The 17750-nt window shown below is 43.6% G+C and overlaps 1 protein-coding gene across 5 annotated transcripts; it reads left to right on the forward strand.

The window, feature by feature from the left end:
- Positions 1-35: 35 nt before the first annotated feature.
- On the forward strand, positions 36-11077 carry LOC133165790 (abl interactor 1-like). 5 transcript variants are annotated; one of them, XM_061295678.1, is made up of 11 exons: positions 36-451; positions 2952-3119; positions 4583-4759; positions 5596-5702; positions 5771-5971; positions 6275-6375; positions 6506-6721; positions 7485-7571; positions 8210-8395; positions 8466-8680; positions 10152-11077. In XM_061295678.1, exons 1-10 carry the CDS (start codon positions 335-337, stop codon positions 8639-8641), a joined length of 1536 nt encoding a protein of 511 aa, XP_061151662.1. In that variant the 5' UTR covers positions 36-334; the 3' UTR covers positions 8642-8680; positions 10152-11077. The 5 variants fall into 5 exon arrangements, with proteins under 5 accessions (XP_061151662.1, XP_061151664.1, XP_061151665.1 ...); XM_061295680.1 differs by having other exon boundaries at positions 38-451; positions 5831-5971; positions 8466-11077; XM_061295679.1 differs by lacking the exon at positions 36-451 and adding an exon at positions 557-980 and having other exon boundaries at positions 8466-11077.
- Positions 11078-17750: the final 6673 nt, after the last annotated feature.

Genomic DNA, 17750 nt, shown 5'->3' on the forward strand with positions numbered 1-17750 from the left:
ATGTAGTGCATCGGCGCGGTTTGGGTGAGCGAACGCAAATTAGTTTTATTATTTTAGCCACGCACAAATGTGTGACGGAGTTTATATATATCAGTCCCTTACATAACTCTTGAATTTAATCAAGTAAATAATCTAATGGCCTAATGACTAATCCTGATCCGTATTATTATTGTATTATTATCGTATTGGCTATTGTGCATCACAAGTTACGCTCCGCTATTCCAGACGGGGGAGCCGCTCTCTTTCACCCGGCCACAGAGCAGCATCATCGCCTCGCCTCGCCTCGCCTCATTGAACAGGGCAGGGAGAGGAGAGAAATGCAAAGGGATGTAAGATGGCAGAACTACAAATGTTGTTAGAGGACGAAATCCCTGCCGGTAAACACGCTCTTGTCGAGAGCTACCAGAACCTTTCCCGGGTAGCGGAATATTGTGAAAACAACTATGTCCAGGTAAGATATTTGACATTGCATTCGATGATTTGATGATTATGTTTGTCGTGTCTGCGGTGCCATGGTGGGAGAAATGTGTGAGACCACAGCGACAGGAAATGCGCGTCTTACAAGGGAAATGATCTTCGAAACGATACAAAAGTGTCATTTTCACCCACTATTACAATCTAGGCGTATAATGTAGCGAGAGTAGGACAAATAATTTGTAGTTGGGGAAACCAAGGCTGCCATCGCTGTGTTACGAGCTACTGCTGCTTTTGTACAGTAGAGGGTGTGTCGTTGTCCGAGTGTTTAGTCACTGACTGCAGTTTACGACGTAACGTGCTGCTGATCGACATATAAATAACACTTTTTACGAGGTCTTTTTTTTTTGTCAGTTATGTCTAAACAAATGTCAAATTGCCTCATTGTAGCGTTAAAACATTTTTAGCAAAAATCGTAATACAGCATTTTCTACCGTTTATAAATGGTGAGCGAGCATCCAATTTTTTTTTACAGAATACTAGAAAAGCTGGGACTCAAATGTATGGTTCGTATCTCCAGATATTACAAGTTGAATGTAATGGAATTGAATGTATAGGCTATTTCCAATGCAAGTGAGTGAGAGGACTGCATATTTGGTTATGTACACACATAATGGATTTATGATCCAATGCAAAGGCTTTGTGCTTGTATTTGTGCACAAATGCTTTGTATTGCAAAGGTTAGCGTCTCTAATCTATTTTCCCTTTTTGAAGCTAAACGAGGGAATCCAAATACTGCGCTAGGAACACGTCAATGTGATGTAGTGCAGTTCTACACCATTTTTAACAGCAAGTTTCACTCGTCGCATTAGGTTATTGCTGCTTCATTAATGTAACTCTAAACTCATCAAAAAGCCATTAACTCATATATCAAGGTATCAGCATGGAGTGGATCTCAGACTGCAAGTGTACGGAATATGTGCATGTATGTACAGGTGTATGAATGGCATAGCCATTTAAATCAGATTCAGCTGAAGTAATAATGCACGTGTTGTTACCATTCATCCACCCAGAAAACAGTGTACATGACAGTGTTGTGCTAAAATGTGGGAAATTTGGGCATTACTACTCAGATGACCTGTTTCCTGATACAGTATATAAAATAATGCTCACCGTGAGTGCTTTCACGGGCAAGAAACAGGACCAGCATATTGTGGTTTGAGGATAATGAAAGTTACAATTTAACAAAAACTTAAGTGCAGAAGACAGGTCAAATACAAACTGATGGATCTGATTGCCAAAAGTATCTCTGGTACGGTGACAACTCTATCTTAATACCCAAAGAATAAATAATGGTGGTATTATTACACTAACACACCTTTTAAATGTTAGTAGATGGTCAGTCATCATGATTTTTTTTGGCATTTAAACAACACTGATGAGATTTTCGATGAGAGAATTAAAATGAGCGAAAGGATAATCCCTGAGCCTGAACAGAGTAACGTGAAATCCAAGTGTTAAAACCTTTAAAAAACATGGCAATTTGGATACACTATTTTTAGCTGCTTAGATGATTATTGTGTTCTTTTACTCGCATATTGTATACTCTCATAGTTATGGAGAGAGAGAGAGAGAGAGAGAGAGAGAGAGAGAGAGAGAGAGAGAGAGAGAGAGAGAGAGAGAGAGAGAGAGAGAGAGAGAGAGAGAGAGAGAGAGAGAGAGAGAGAGAGAGAGAGAGAGAGAGAGAGAGAGAGAGAGAGAGAGAGAGAGAGAGAGAGAGAGAGAGAGACAGAGAGACAGAGAGACAGAGAGACAGAGACAGAGACAGAGACAGAGACAGAGACAGAGACAGAGACAGAGACAGAGACAGACTTATAATAATGACCACCACAGGCTGTTAATGCATTCATTCATCATGGGACATTGGTTTATTTATAGTCTATTTTGCTTCCAAACTATACATATCTTTCAGTTCCTCTAGCTCACAGGTGTCAAACTCAAGGCCCGCCACATCATTTTATGTGGCCCGCGAAGACAAATTGTGCGTCAAATTCGTTTGTCATTACTAGAATTGCAAATTGTCTTCACTTTTAATAATATCTTTTTTTTTAAATATTTGACCAGTTTTTACTCGTCTGATTTGAAAACGAGTTATTTGTCAGTTTGTTTTGTAGCTTTTACTGTATATAATATGAGGTGCTCATACATTTATTTGGGTTGACAGTCATAATGGCCCTCCGAAAGAAGCTATGACTACAACGCGGCCCGCGAAAAAAATGAGTTTGACACCCCTGCTCTATCTATTTAAAGACACGGAAACAGATGGTTCAAGCAGCCGGGTGAAGGTGTGTGATTATATGAAATGTTTTGGTATTCCTACTCACTTGGCTGGACACTTGTCTCATGAATTCCATCTGGAGATTCACAAAGGTGTTAGCACCGAGATCCATCAACTCGTCGCTTGGCTAATCTTGACAGAGTCTTCCAAATAAAACAAAGAATGTACTCTTTACTGTCTTTCTGTTCTCTTTGCTCAGGCTCAAGACAAGAGGAAGGCCCTGGAGGAGACCAAGTCGTACACCACCCAGTCTCTGGCGAGCGTGGCTTACCAAATCAATGCCTTAGCCAACAATGTGCTCCAGCTACTGGACATCCAGGCGTCGCAGCTACGACGCATGGAGTCCTCCATCAACCACATCTCCCAGGTACAAAAAAGTACTAGTCACACCAGCATCATTCTATTTTGATGACTAGATAGTTTCCAAAATAACCTTAAACTACTCCATGGACCAGCATTACTGGCTCACAAGTCTGCTAAGGTGAATTGAAAGGAACGGAACTGCAACGACAGCGACTTAATATGCTTCGGTACTAGAGATGCACCGATCCAACTTTTTCAGTTTCGATACCGATACCGATGCCGTGACTTTGCGTATCGGTCGATACCCGATACCGATCCGATATTATGGTTGACTTAACAAGCTACATAACTCTACATGTGGAACAGAAAAGACCAAAGGCAATGGCATCAGGCAGACTACACAGTTCTTTGCTCTAAATTAGGGGTGTCCAAACTAACGGTCCAGTTTTTATTGGCCCGCAGCAAATTCTGAAAACATAATTGAATATGGCCCGCACAAGAAGCTTGAGCTCAGCTTCTCAGTTTCCACACTAGATGGAGCCCGCCACACAAAGCGTTTAACGTCCCATTAACACCCCCCCGGAAGAGAAGCGAACACGCAGCGTTTAACATCCGATTAGCCTCCCCCCCCCCCCCCATTCGGGAGAGAAGCGAACGCGCAGCCTTTGACGTCCCATTAGCAACCCGAAAAGAAGCGAACGCGCAGGGTTTGACGTCCGCTTAGCAACCCGGGGAAGAGAAGCGAACGTTCGCTCCATGTTTGCGTTTGTTTAGAAAACTCTCGTGGCATGCGGCACACGTGCTGCTGACGTATGACGTAGCCCGCGTCCTAATAGATTAAGGAAAGTATCGGCTCACAGATCGGCTGCATTTTCCGATACCCGATCCATCTATTTTGTTGATATCGGGGCCGATATCCGATCCAGATATCGGATCGGTGCATCTCTATTCGGTACCGTCAATCTCAAGCACTTAGCTTGCAGGTATCAAAATCAAGCCGATGCCAAGACGTCAGTCCAACTTTAAATTCCCAATTAGAGCTGCACAAAACAGTGCATGGAAAGGGCATAAATCATACAAGAGCTGCCAAAAATCCCCAACCCTTCTTTCTTCATTACTCGTTTTCCCATGCTCTTTGCGTGCTACACAAAGCCATGCCCCCTGCCTGTAAAAAAGTGAATGTTCTCTCCACTGTGTGCTCCATTAAGCCTGTCAAGGTCCAAATGAAATCCCGACACTGGCACTCACGCTTGCTTAGCATTTTCAACTGCCGTTTTACTCCACAAGCTCCAGGACAGAGCACGGTTTGATGCTCTCTGCCCTTCCACGTTTTTCCTCGGACGTGCTCCAAAATGGCCGCTCTTCCTCCGAACACTTTTGCTCGTGTATATACTTGTATGCTATTTCCATTTGCTCTCCATCTTACAGCTAAATTCAGATTGTAGGGTGGAACAGGCTGCTATATTTAGCTGTGGAGAATTATTTAATGTCTTATCTGCTGTTAATTTCTTGCTTTATCTCTCGCAGACGGTGGATATTCACAAGGAGAAAGTTGCCCGTCGTGAGATTGGCATCCTGACCACCAATAAAAACACCTCCCGCACCCACAAGATCATCGCCCCGGGCAACATGGAGCGGCCCGTGCGGTACATTCGAAAACCAATCGATTACACACTGTTGGATGATGTGGGCCACGGAGTCAAAGTAAGCCGGATTGTGCTCATTTCTGCCCAAATGAAATCAATGACATTTTTTTTCCTAGCCAGTCTTTTAATACAAACTCATACTGCATTTTAATGCTAGTTTTTCTTCTTAGCATGCTAGTAAATGTGCTGATAGACAAGCTTACAATTGGCCTTTAGTAGCGCACAGGAAGCAGTCATGTTTGCCAAATGTGACCCATCGCTTTCTCTGTAGAATCCGGAGGAAATGTTTTGTTGACTCTTTCCTGCCTCACTGCCTATTCTCTCTCCACATGATCCATTCGCTGCTTCCTCTTTTTTCATTTTTTTGACAAAGCAGTGTGTTTGTGTTTGGGTCCTTTTGAATGTTATCGGCATTGATTGCTGGCATGTTTAATCTTCATCCGGCTTTCTGAGTTTGCCAAGATGGTGTCTGTCTTCTGGTTTGCGAACATCTCAGTCACAGATTCAGTTCATCAAACAAAATTACACCATTGATTATTTCTATTTTAATGCCAGGCAGACCAGGACATTTTTCCTCTCATTATATCTTAACAGCTTGTCACTTAATGTTGCTGAAAGAAATGACTGCCTATTAAACCATTAACCAATGAGCATATCTTTTTTTTCTTTCTTCTCTGTTTTTCTTCTTCCACTCAGTGGCTTAAAGCCAAGGTAAGAATTAATAGTTACCTTTTCTCTTCTCTTTACCACAATGCATTAAAACTGCACCTGATATGTGCATTTGTTCAACTCACATGAATGAATGAACTTTTTGCTCAATAATTAAAAGATTGTCACTAATAGGGAACATGCCAATGTCTGTCAAGTGTTCTTAACAGCTCTTTTTCCCCTCAGCAAAATGGGAACAATGCTGCAGGACGAGGAGGAGGGACACTGTCTAGGACAAACCCACCAACCCAGAAACCCCCGAGCCCCCCAATGGCTGGCCGCGGTACCTTGGGGTAAGAGTTGATTTGAAAAAAAAAAAAAATTCAGTAGGTGTTATTGAGACACACCTCTTAAAAAAAAGGAATTTAAGGATGGGTTCGACCTCCCTGGAAGACAGCATTTTTTTGGGGGTGGGATCTAGGCGCAACACCCCTTACAAAACGCTGGAGCCAGTGAAGCCTCCAGTGGTGCCCAATGACTACATGACAAGTCCAGCCCGACTGGGCAGCCAACAGAGCCCCGGACGTACAGCCTCCCTCAATCAGAGGCCCCGGACACACAGGTACAGCTGATGACACGTTTCTTTATCCAGGTGCAAACACACTTTAGGGAACTGGAGTTAAATTAGCCTTCTCTGACGAATGTATTTTCATACACATTTCAACAACAAGGATGTTAATTCATTAAGTGTCAACAAAGGCCACACTTTCTTATGATGGGAGGCAGACGAATAGGTATCCTTTCAAACCTGATTTGGCATCTGAGAAAGCAGACTCCGTTACCACGGTGACATGTTATGGCAGGGTGAAACCATTACGCTTGGATGGACTTTGTCTCACACGTCTTTTTTTTTTTAAATGCGCAGTGGCAGCAGTGGCGGTAGCGGTGGCAGAGAGAACTGTGGAAGCAGTGGCGTGGGTGTCCCCTTGGCGGTCCCGACGCCTTCTCCTCCCAGCATGAGCCAAGGTGAATCGTCTTTGCTATCTTTTCATCTTCTTCCTATTTGAAGCCTACAGAATCTCATAAAGGATGCTATTTGAAGTTAATTACAGAACGGATTTGTCAGACTGTGAAGATGTTATTCCTGCTCCCACAGCGGCGGCATCTTCTGCGTCAGTGCCACAAGGTCCCGGGCTGGGTCCGATCCCCATGTCCCAGTTTGGCACCATCTCTCGTCAGATCTCACGTCATAACTCTTCCACCACCTCCTCGGCCTCCATGGTGTCAGCCACGGGGACGTATCGCCGCGCTCCCTCTGTTTCTTCTCAGCAGCCTCATATTAACGGGGGCCCAGCATTCTCACAGAATTCAGGTAACTGGGTGTTGCGCAATTTTAGCTATTAGTCCATGGTTATGCAGAAGAGCTCAAAGATCTAATGTTGGCTGTTCATAATTGCTATTTCCGATTGAAATTTTAATAAGTGTCCTTTTACAACGGAATAAGGAAACATTTAAGGTAACAGCTGCTTCTAATTAAAAAAAAAAAAGAGAAACTCATTTTGTTTAGTTGATTCGTTGGAGAACGGCCCAGTTTTTCTTAGCAACTCTGAGCAATTTTGCTCTAATGGCTTCTCTCATAGGACAACATAAAACAGAGAGGAAGGAGGTTTGGGATCTTACGTGGGAAGCAATAATGACCCAGCAGGCTACCAAAACTGGGACATCCTCTTTGAGCGTGTTGAAATGTTTTTACAGCAAACGGACATAGACAGTACACGCTGCCTGGCGTGTGTAAAACCTTTTCTGTTTTTTCTTATTTAAACTGTTGTCACCTTTGTTTTTATTTAGTAAATTAATTGCCAAATATTTTAATAATTCGGTAATCTTTAGAGCCAATTTACCTTAGAACAGTCCAAATCCTCTGTCAGTTTCTCAACAGCAATTATTCAATATTTTTTTCAACGCTTCTGCACTACACTTTTCCTCCCATACATACTTTATGCTTTTGTCCTCACCTTTCTTCAGTCCTCACTCTTCCATATTGGTACTTGGCTCCTCACTTGTTCTTTTCTCTGTCCACCAACCACATCAACATTCTCTCTGCTGCCGCCTCTTCTCATCTGGGGCCGCTGTAGTCTCTGTGGCTCCTCCGCCTCCCCCGATGGTCCAGCTGACCCCACAGATCCCTCTGACTGGCTTTGTGGCCAGAATGCAGGAGAGCAGTAAGTACTCAGATGAGATGTTGCTGCTTCAAGACGTTGTTGCTCGGTGCATTCGGTTTTAAGCAGCATGTGGATTGCTGAGAATGTTTCTCAGCATGCATATACTGCTTAACATTGACTCCGCTTGCTTGGTGACTTTTGTCTCAGCATGCATATACTGCTTAACATTGACTCCGCTTGCTTGGTGACTATTTGCACTCATACCTCCGCTTGCACTTATTGTGTGCTGAGTCCCTGGGATTTCTTTTCTGTTGCTCCATTGAGGGGTGAAAATGTGACCTGACGCTAGTTCCCGGTCCACCCTCCGCCTGTCTCTAAAAAAAAAATACAGTTTGATGTTGAGATTTTCTGTTAAATAGTATAGAAAAACATCATTCTGGACTATATACATGCTCCAGATTTCAAACAAATTCTGTTGCCCTCTACTGAGGAGAAAGATGACTGCATCTTCTTTTTAATTCATCTTCACCATTATACAAGGTGACTGCAGATTGATGAGAATTTAAAATTGCTGGAGTGTGATCAAATTAATTTAATTTCCTCTGTCATTGTCAGTTAGCAGTATTTTCAAAGTGTTTTATTTTATTCAGCTTTAATTTTCATTCACTATAATAACGTTTGCTTTTGTTGCCCTTCAGTAACAGACAGCCCAGCCCCACCTCCTCCGCCTCCACCCGAGGACATGGGTGTGTTTGAGGAGCCCTCTCCCCCACCTCCTCCTCCTCCTGTCGACTATGAAGAAGAGGAAGCCGCAGTTGTCCATTACAGTGACCCCTATGCCGATGGAGATCCTCACTGGGCCCCTAAGTCCTATTTAGAGAAAGGTAAGTCGAAACGACCTCCTTTTTGAGGAGTGTTCATTTTACTTGAATGTTCTTTTCTGTCATTTCTTAGTTGTGGCCATCTACGACTACAGCAAGGACAAAGAGGATGAGCTGTCCTTTATGGAAGGAGCCATTATTTATATTATCAAGAAGAACGACGACGGCTGGTTTGAAGGCATATGTAACGGAGTCACCGGACTCTTCCCGGGAAACTACGTCGAGTCCATCATGCACTATGCTGACTAGGGAAAAATAAAATAAAACTCACCAAAAATGGATTCTAAGGTAAAACAGTGAAGGTGTACAGATGAATGTGGCTCTTGCAGCTCTCATCTCCCATTTTGAATGAAGTGCCATGGCAAAATGTTTGGAAACGTACCATTTCGGCTTGAGAAAAGCACAATGGCTGCTGAAGCTTTTAGAAGAGCTATTTCTGTAGTTTACAACATGAAGGGAGGAGATAAAAGCATTTCAGCAGCAATTTTTCATTCCAAACTTCAACTATTTGCCTCGTCAGACATGAGAAGGCAGAATATTTTTAAATGTTTGAGTTCATATGTTAGTGCAACACAGCCAGTATCATATTTGCAGTCCAGTTCTTCCACAAAGTGTTGCATCACTGAGAGTGAAACTTACCGTTGTGTTGCTGTGCCCTCTTGCGCTGTATACCCACAGACTGGCCACGTGGTTCCCGCTACCTGAAAATCCCACTCTACCCTATCAAGAAAAAAAAAAACAATCATTAGCACACGACTGAATGTCTAACTTGTTTTGTCGGACTCAAGCGATATTACAGAGGGAAGAAAGCAACATTACTTTTTAGGGATTTATTATGATATTACCTAAAACACTGAAAATGGTTTAGTAGATCTGCTGTGGTAAACAAAACCTCCTTTTATTTCTGTCACTTTTATTTTTTCGCGTGTGTAAACCTGAGCTTATCCTTTTTCATGAGTGGAAGGCTACATACTGGCCACTCAATCAAAGGACAGATGCACCTAGCACACATATTTTTCAAGCAGGAGGAAATAAGACTAACCTGGATAAAAACTCACAAAAGCACAGGAAGAACCCAATACACAAAAGTCTGAGCCACATTGAAGCCCAGAACTTTTTATTGTGAGGCAGACATACTAGCCACCTCTGTAACCGTGCCACTAATGGATAAATAACAATAAGTTAACAAATCTTCTAAAATGTACAATACACGTTTTCTAATGTTTTAGATGATATTTGTGGGATCCCTTTAAAAATATTCAACTGGGTGTATGTAGAATCCCAAAATATTCTGCTCTCTAACTTGTACATAAAGTGTGACGTGAGATGCTAACAGTACAGTGCATTTGTCTGTTTTTTTTCCCCCTAGTGAATTTCCATTTGTTTCAATGGAGGTGGTGCCAAGAGTAGATTACATATTTTAATTTGTTTCACTTGAGCATGAATTATTTTTTCATCGGTCCAACGTGTACAGTGAAAACCGTCAGTCATCGCCGCTGCATATTGCTTATGTGCTGTCCAGACACTGTAGCAAATTTGTTTCGTCTTCAAGTGTATGTGTGCGTGAGATCATGTATTTTCTGCTGTCGTTTTCTTTGACTGCATCGGACTAGTCCACAATCTCACACACTTGTTTTCTGCTGGTGTGTGTGTGGTGCTTTATTACATCGGTGCTTAACAACAGTGATCATCAACCCAAACAACCTCGAATCAGAAGAGAAATGTAACAAGGTTGCCTTGTTTGTCTGTTTTTCTTTAGTGGGAGAACAATCAGCCATTTTGATCGTATCATCGTCTCTGCAATGCAGTGAATGTAGTTACTGTAGGAGTGGCGTGATTGACAACCAACAAACTGTATGGACAGAAATATTGGAACACTTTTCTTTTCCAAACTCTTCCCACCAGTTGGATGTATAGAATTTCAGAACCAAGAGCTGAAAAATGCCTGAGGTAGCTTGCTGTCTGATGCCATGATACAATCATTTACGACAGTCAACATCAATGAGTACACTTTTGAAATTTTATCTCATGAATTGGTTATATAGCATTAGTCAATATGAATGCACAAAAATGACTGCAATAAATGACATATTTGGGGAAAAAAACAATTCAAATGGTCAGTTTAATATTCTTCTAAAAACAAAATTACGTTATCACTAAAATTGATGACGTAAAACAACAACATGCTGCCGATTGAGTATTCATTCATTTACGTGCATGAACGTTTGTAAACATTTCCTGTGAATACATCTCATTTATGATTGTACTTTTCCATCATGCGGTGACTCGGGTGGGGGAACTAAAATGACTTTTCTATGTATTTCTAACTTTGCATTCCACTTGTTTTTACATCCACTGTTGCTTTGGAGTAGCGAACAAACGTTTGCTCACACTTTGTATGTAAATGATTTATTTATACTTTTTCATAGAGAAATCATGGGTCAACCACTAATGTGCAGAAATTTGTAATGTTTATCACATAGCGTCATTTCAGGGCATCACATAGTCTGGATGCCGATTTCTTTTTTCTATGTGTGTCTTTCGTATGATGGGGAAAAAGGTTGGTAACTTAAGTGTTTACGAGAAGAAAACCGAATATTTGTCTTCTCTCAATTTGTACATAGGATGTGTTCATTGAAATCCATGTACAGTCTTTTTGTAATAAACAATTCATTGAAAAAAATACTTCATGTTAATAAAGAGATTTTTTCCTTTTATATTATATAAGTTCAAGCACAAACTTTTCTTTAAATCCAGCAGAGGGCAAAGTGCAGTAACAGCGTATGGCATGGAGGAGTTCACCACAATGACATTTGTGTCATGATGATGACTGATCCTATTCTTTGGACTGCCCCCCTTCAGCTTATGCGCACAATAATGAATCAAACCTCGGGCTGTGATTGCCTCTGTCAGTTGTCTGCAATATTTTTCTTGGCCACTCACTCATACAATAAGAGGCTTATACGCTTCAGACAGAATCCGTGGCCATGACCCATGGTCTAATCCAGATGCGATGACCTCACATTACTGTGTCAACCGAGATAGTATTTTTTTTTACCTCAAAGGCTGCCAGATCAATACCAGATTGGTGAGGTAGACTCCAAGCGATTTGCCCCAATCACCTCTTGTAACCTTGTCCAACTTCAAAAACTTCATCCATGGGCCACGTGGGTATAGAGCTCATCTCACATGGTCATCATTTGAGAAAGAATGTAACTCAAGTTAATTCATATCATACTGCCTGGCTAAAATTCTCTGACAGAATAAAATGAGCCATGCATGCATATTTACACATCTATTGACTCATTTAGTTTTTTATGGACTTGATGTTTGAAGTCATATTTGTCAAAAGGATGTACAAAACATACACTGAAATATTACAATCCATCACACCATCCACAATCGGATTAAAAGGTCAAGTAGCAAAAGCAAAGTTTGACACATTCTACAGCGATGCCAGCGATGTCTCTGTTGTGCTCCTTATCTCACTTGCTTTTCTTCCACGTTTATATTAACCTAAAATATGAAACATAGGCCCCTGAATACGCCTCAGCCATTAATCAATTTACAGTCTTGAAACTGTTTCCTACTCCAGAGGGTAGGCTCACTTTGTTTACATATGCTATAAACAGAGTCCATTAAACTATTCACTGGGCTGATGAGATCCATATGAAAGTGGCACATTTGAATCAATTTTCACCTTTCAGCTCAATCCTAAGGATGTTTTGTAATTTTTTACCTGTCTGTATAGTGATCATATAGTGGCCTAACCCTTTCCCCCTTTAATTTGCCTCGTTTGTATATTTAGCATATAGAGTGCGCTTGCACATTCCTGCCCTAAGCATTCATTAATCAAATCACACGTTGCTTCTAAATTCCAAGCTCTAATTAAACAAATTGCTGCTGCCGTCGCACAAATGAACCAACACAGTGGCGGCAAACAAACGGATGCCAAAGCCAAGAGCCGAGTATTGAAGAGTGTTTTATTGAGACTTAGCTGCATGAAAGGAGTCCCAAAGTGTTTCCTATATGCAGTTAAAGCAACATGTTTTCCTTTTTGTGTGGTTGGGAGTTTCTCACTGTTTTCTCATTACTCCACACTAGCTGCTATGAAACCAAGTTGATGGGACGGAAAATTTAACCCTTGAGTAGGCTCGATAGCTATACATAATATTAGTACCGTGATTTTCCATGCATAATGCACAAAACTTAACTAATTTATTGTCCTAAAATCTGGGGTGTGCATTTGTTAGAAAAATGTATATATATATTATCATGCGTTCTCTAATCAATGCTTTACCCCAATAGAACTGCAAGAGATGCTTGCTGTTTGGCCTTGCTGTTTTTATGATGTACCACAGAAGCGAGATTACAGCTGGGTCACTGTTGGAATAATTTAAGTAAAGCCTTGTCATTTACGAGTTTATGGCTTTCCTTTTATCTAGGCTCTTTCTCTTTAGTGACAGGGATCTTTTGATCCCTGTCAGCCATATGTATCCTTCCTGTCCTTATGTTATCTGTGTGTTTATGTTCCTGTAAGAGGCCTTCACTACCAATGAGCAGAGCTTATTTGCATAGGCAAAATGTTCTTATTTGGTTGAAAGAAACTTCATTCCTTTTAGTTAACTGTAGGTTTGGTTCATAGATTGTTGTTGATCAGAACTGTTTTTCTTTGTTAAGTGTTAAACACAGTTTGAAGTAGTTGCGTGCAAGTTATCCTATATTTACTCAATGTTTGTTTAAGGAACTGCATACCAGTTACCTTACATTTACTTAACATCTGTTTTAGTGTTTAAGACAAGTTACTTATTGTTGTTGAGTGTTAATTTACTAAGTAGATAAAGTCTAGCAAAGGTCTAGTTGCATTGTTCCACAGGAAAGCGGCAATTAAAGTTATCTGATCTCACTCGCGAACGACTCGGCCAAACAACTGGAGAAGAACAGATGGACAAACCCTGCGCGGGTCATGGGCCGACAATGAAGTGCTAATTCACACCACACTACATTCCTTAGCTAATCAGCGTTGCTACAGACACAATCTCCCCTCCCTTTAGTGTAGCAACGCCTCTGTGACCAGGGCAACCAAAACATTAAATAGAGGAGCACGTGGAGGGAGAACTCAGAATTGATGGAGATTGTAACCGAGTTTCCTCTCTCTATCGTTCTCCTCGCGAGAAAAGACTTACCGTTTTTTTCCATGTATAGTGCGCCCCCATGTATAGTACGCACCCCTAAAAATGGCATGCTGATGCTGGAAAAAAGCTTGCACCCATGTATAATACGCACCCAATTTTTATGAATTTAAAAAAAAAAAATTTAATTATTATTATTTTTTTTTTTTTAAGTCCCAATGATCGTCACACACGCAGGGAGGCAATGGGTCCCATTTTTATAGTCTTTGGTATGGTCTTAACTAGGCTGGATGTAATTTTTTTGTTGGCGTTGATTTCTCCGACTGCCCATAAACGCACCACCGCGCTCCGTGCGCATGGAGCGTGTTTGAAGTGAACAGCAGAGAAGAAAGGAACAAGGCAAAGTGTTGTGAAATAAAATATTACCTGTAATACGGATTTAGGTAGAGAACTGAACTCTCGCTCTTTATATAGCTGACGTGTCTTGCTCATCCGTTCTGCGCATCTGTAATGGCGGCCTCCGTATGATATCCGGTTTGCGTGTGTGCGAGAGAGAGAGAGCGCGAGAGAACGCTCAACCGTAGCGCGCCGCCGACCGCCCAACTGCACCGGGCTGGTCGATTATTGTGACAGAGCCGTCGCTGAAATTTAGAAGATATTTTTAAAGTCCTGATGTACTTTCTAAAATTTAAGTGGACCTCAGTGCGCACTGCGCAGGGAGCTTAATTTGGTGCGGTCGCGCAACCGCAGCGCGCCGGGCGCTCACTGTCGCATTGCTTAAAGAGCGCCTTTGTGTTTTAGGATGAACAGCAGAGACCAAAGGAACAAGGCAAAGTGTTGTGAAATAAAATATTACCTGTAATACGCATTTTGTTATTTGCTGATTGAAACTGCTAATTAAACTGTGAATTGAAACTAATAGGAAGAAAACAACTCTCGCTCTTTATATAGCTGACGTGTCTTGCGCATCCGTTCTGTGCATTTTATTTCACAACACTTTGCCTTTCTTCTCTGCTGTTCACTTCAAACACGCTCCATGCGACCGCAATGCTCTCGTATCAGACGCTTGCTCGATCACCTGGTCGTTTGCTGTCCCGTGCGCGCACGAAGCGCGGTGGTGCGTTTACGGGCAGTCGGAGAAATCAACGCCAACAAAAAAAATTACATCCAGCCTAGTTAAGACCATACCAAAGACTATAAAAATGGGACCCATTGCCTCCCTGCGTGTGTGACGATCATTGGGACTTAAAAAAAAAAAAAAGAAAATTAAAAAAAAAAGAATTTTTTTTTTTTTTTTTGTACCCATGTATAATGCGCACCCCAGATTTTAGGACAATAAATTAGTTAAATTTTGCGCACTATACACGGAAAAAAACGGTAACATTCTGTCTCACTTGTGGTTTGTTTGCTGTTGCTCTTCTCTTAATGTCACAACCGTGCCAGAGCACGGGCTGCCTGCACTTCCCTCGGCCACACCCCTTTCGTTACCGTAATGTCTGTCACCTGGTTCCTCTTGTTACCCTGTGTATTTAAGCCCTGCCCGTGTATTTCTCCCTGTCGGTGTCTACTGCTGTGATCCGTCCCTGTCCGCGCCCAGTGTTCCTGTCGTTTGGTTTTCCTCGGTCTGTCTGGAGGCTCACGGTCAGAATTTTATCCTTGTCCAAGTGTCCATGTATCCAAGTTTCCAAGAAGACTTCTGTCTGTTTTCTGGCCGTGAGTCTCTATCCCAGGGGTGGGCAAACTACGGCCCGCGGGCCACATCCGGCCCACGGGACCGTTTAATCCGGCCCGCCGACCCTGAACAAATTGTATTATTAAACTTTTTTTTTTTTTGGTCATTTTGCCTGCAATGACTGCGTTTCCCCAGTAGATGGCGAAGCGCTCGCCTGCGCATTCACTACCGGAAGCCGTGTCAGAAAGCTTGGCGCACACTCACAAGTGCGTGTACGTACTCAGTAGTACGGACATGGCGCACTCTCGCTCTATTCGTATCAGTCCCGAATTTAGATCGTGGGCTGTGACATCTGCATTCTTGTAATTCGCGCGCTGAGCTTTCAGATGCAGTTTTGCGCTAAAGCCGCCCACAAACCTTCCCCTGGAATCCTTCCATTAAAATGAGTCGCCCAAGGAAAAGCAGTGCCGAGCGTTTAAAAGAGAGTGGCCAATTTGGCTCGACGTACGCGACGTGACGTTCAGCCACATCAACATCAACCCATCACAGATCGAGGTAAACGGACCAACACCTCGGATCTCTCCTAAGAATTGCCACAACAAATTTTACTCCAGACTATGACGCACTAGCAAAAAAGGGAGACCAACAACACTGTTCCCACTGAAAATGAACGGGAGGCTCTCAAGTTTATTGTAAAAAAATGCATTTTGAATATGATTTGTACACATAGCAGGGATTGAAACTAGCGACCATTCTCATTTTCAAACAATGCAGGATGCTCAAGGACATTGATGCACCACCTATTTGCGACTAATCTTAACCTGTAAAGTTCTTAAGGCTTACTTTAAGGAAGTGTTTCCCGTTTCCTCACCTCTGTTACCAAGTGTTTGTGAGTTAAAACTCTGCTCTGATTTTCAGATACCCCTCACCGTGTTGCTGTTTTGATGACTTTATTTGGATGTATGCTTTCACCGATTCTTCAAGATGATATATTTGGTCAGAATGTTTGCCGTTTGATGTGATCTCATAAGATAAACATCTTTCATTAATCTGACCTGCAGGCACTGAAGTGATGGAGACTGTTATTCATAATAACAGTGTCGTATTTTATGAGAATCAGCAGTTTTTTAGTGAATTATTATTAAAAAAAATTTAATGCTGTTAATAAATGCATTTGTTTTCAAAAAACTTGTTTGGAATATCCATGCTTTACTACCTACTAAAGGCCAAAATCTTTTATGCAATGACCTTTACAGGTCGCTTATATGACTTCACACAAAGCCTACGTCCATCTGCTCCTGGTTCGGCCCTCCGGTCCAAATTTAGAACCCAGTCCGGCCCGCGAGTCAAAAAGTTTGCCCACCCCTGCTCTATCCCGTTTGTGTCTTCGTTTCCCCACCTGACTCCCTTCCAACTCCCTTTCCCTTCAATAAATCCTAGTCCAAGCTGCATTTGGTCGCCCTGGCTCACCTCATTCCTGACAGAAGACACCGACCAACACAGCGACCAGCGCTTGGACCCCCCTCTACCACCAGCTTCCGTTGCCAAAGCCAAAGTCAAAGTCAAGCCGAAGCCATGCCAAGCCACAGCCGGGCCACAGCCAAGCCACAGCCAAGCCACAGCCCAAGCCACAGCCCAAGCCACAGCCCAAGCCACAGCCCAAGCCACAGCCCAAGCCACAGCCCAAGCCACAGCCCAAGCCACAGCCCAAGCCACAGCCCAAGCCACAGCCCAAGCCACAGCCCAAGCCACAGCCCAAGCCACAGCCCAAGCCACAGCCCAAGCCACAGCCCAAGCCACAGCCCAAGCCACAGCCGAGCGAAGCCACAGCCGAGCGAAGCCACAGCCGAGCCACAGCCGAGCCACAGCCGAGCCACAGCCGAGCCACAGCCGAGCCAAGCCGAGCCAAGCCGAGCCAAGCCGAGCCAAGCCGAGCCGAGCCAAGCCGAGCCAAGCCGAGCCAAGCCGAGCCAAGCCGAGCCAAGCCGAGCCAAGCCGAGCCCCATCTGCGACGCCATCGGTTCCCCAAGTCGCCGCCCGAGTGCGGTTCATGTCCCCCAAGTCGCCGCTCGAGTGCGGTTCATGTTCCCCAAAGTCGCTGCCGATTGCGCGTCAGGCCCCCAGTGTGTGCCGCGAGTGTGGCCCTGGGCCCCTGACCTCCCGCTGAGTGCAGTTCTGTTCCCCAAGTTCCTGCCGATTGCGCGTCAGGCCCCCAGTGTGTGCCGCGAGTGTGGCCCTGGGCCCCTGACCTCCGCTGAGTGCAGTTCTGTTCCCCAAGTTCCTGCCGATTGCGCGTCAGGCCCCAGTGTGTGCCGCGAGTGTGGCCCTGGGCCCCTGACCTCCGCTGAGTGCAGTTCTGTCCCCCAAGTCGCCCCCGAGTGCGGCTCTCTGCCCCTAGTCGCCGCCCCCCGAGTGCGGCTCTCTGCCCCTAGTCGCCGCCCGAGTGCGGCTCTCTGCCCACCCGCCCCCCCGTGTGCCGTCGTGAGGGATTGGATTTTGGGACGTCGGGAGCCGTCCCTTGTGGGTGGGGTACTGTCACAACCGTGCCAGAGCA

This window comes from Syngnathus typhle, linkage group LG13, assembly GCF_033458585.1.
Source record: "Syngnathus typhle isolate RoL2023-S1 ecotype Sweden linkage group LG13, RoL_Styp_1.0, whole genome shotgun sequence".
In the NCBI taxonomy this organism is placed as follows: domain Eukaryota; kingdom Metazoa; phylum Chordata; class Actinopteri; order Syngnathiformes; family Syngnathidae; genus Syngnathus; species Syngnathus typhle.

What these genes read in the sequence shown, in the direction of transcription:
- LOC133165790 (XM_061295678.1), top strand. Translation starts at nt 335, where the DNA reads ATGGCAGAACTACAAATGTTGTTAGAGGACGAAATCCCTGCCGGTAAA. An exon ending in CCATCAACCACATCTCCCAG is followed by an intron (nt 3,120 to 4,582) that starts GTACAAAAAAGT and finishes TATCTCTCGCAG; the next exon opens with ACGGTGGATATTCACAAGGA. An exon ending in ATGTGGGCCACGGAGTCAAA is followed by an intron (nt 4,760 to 5,595) that starts GTAAGCCGGATT and finishes TTTTCCCCTCAG; the next exon opens with CAAAATGGGAACAATGCTGC.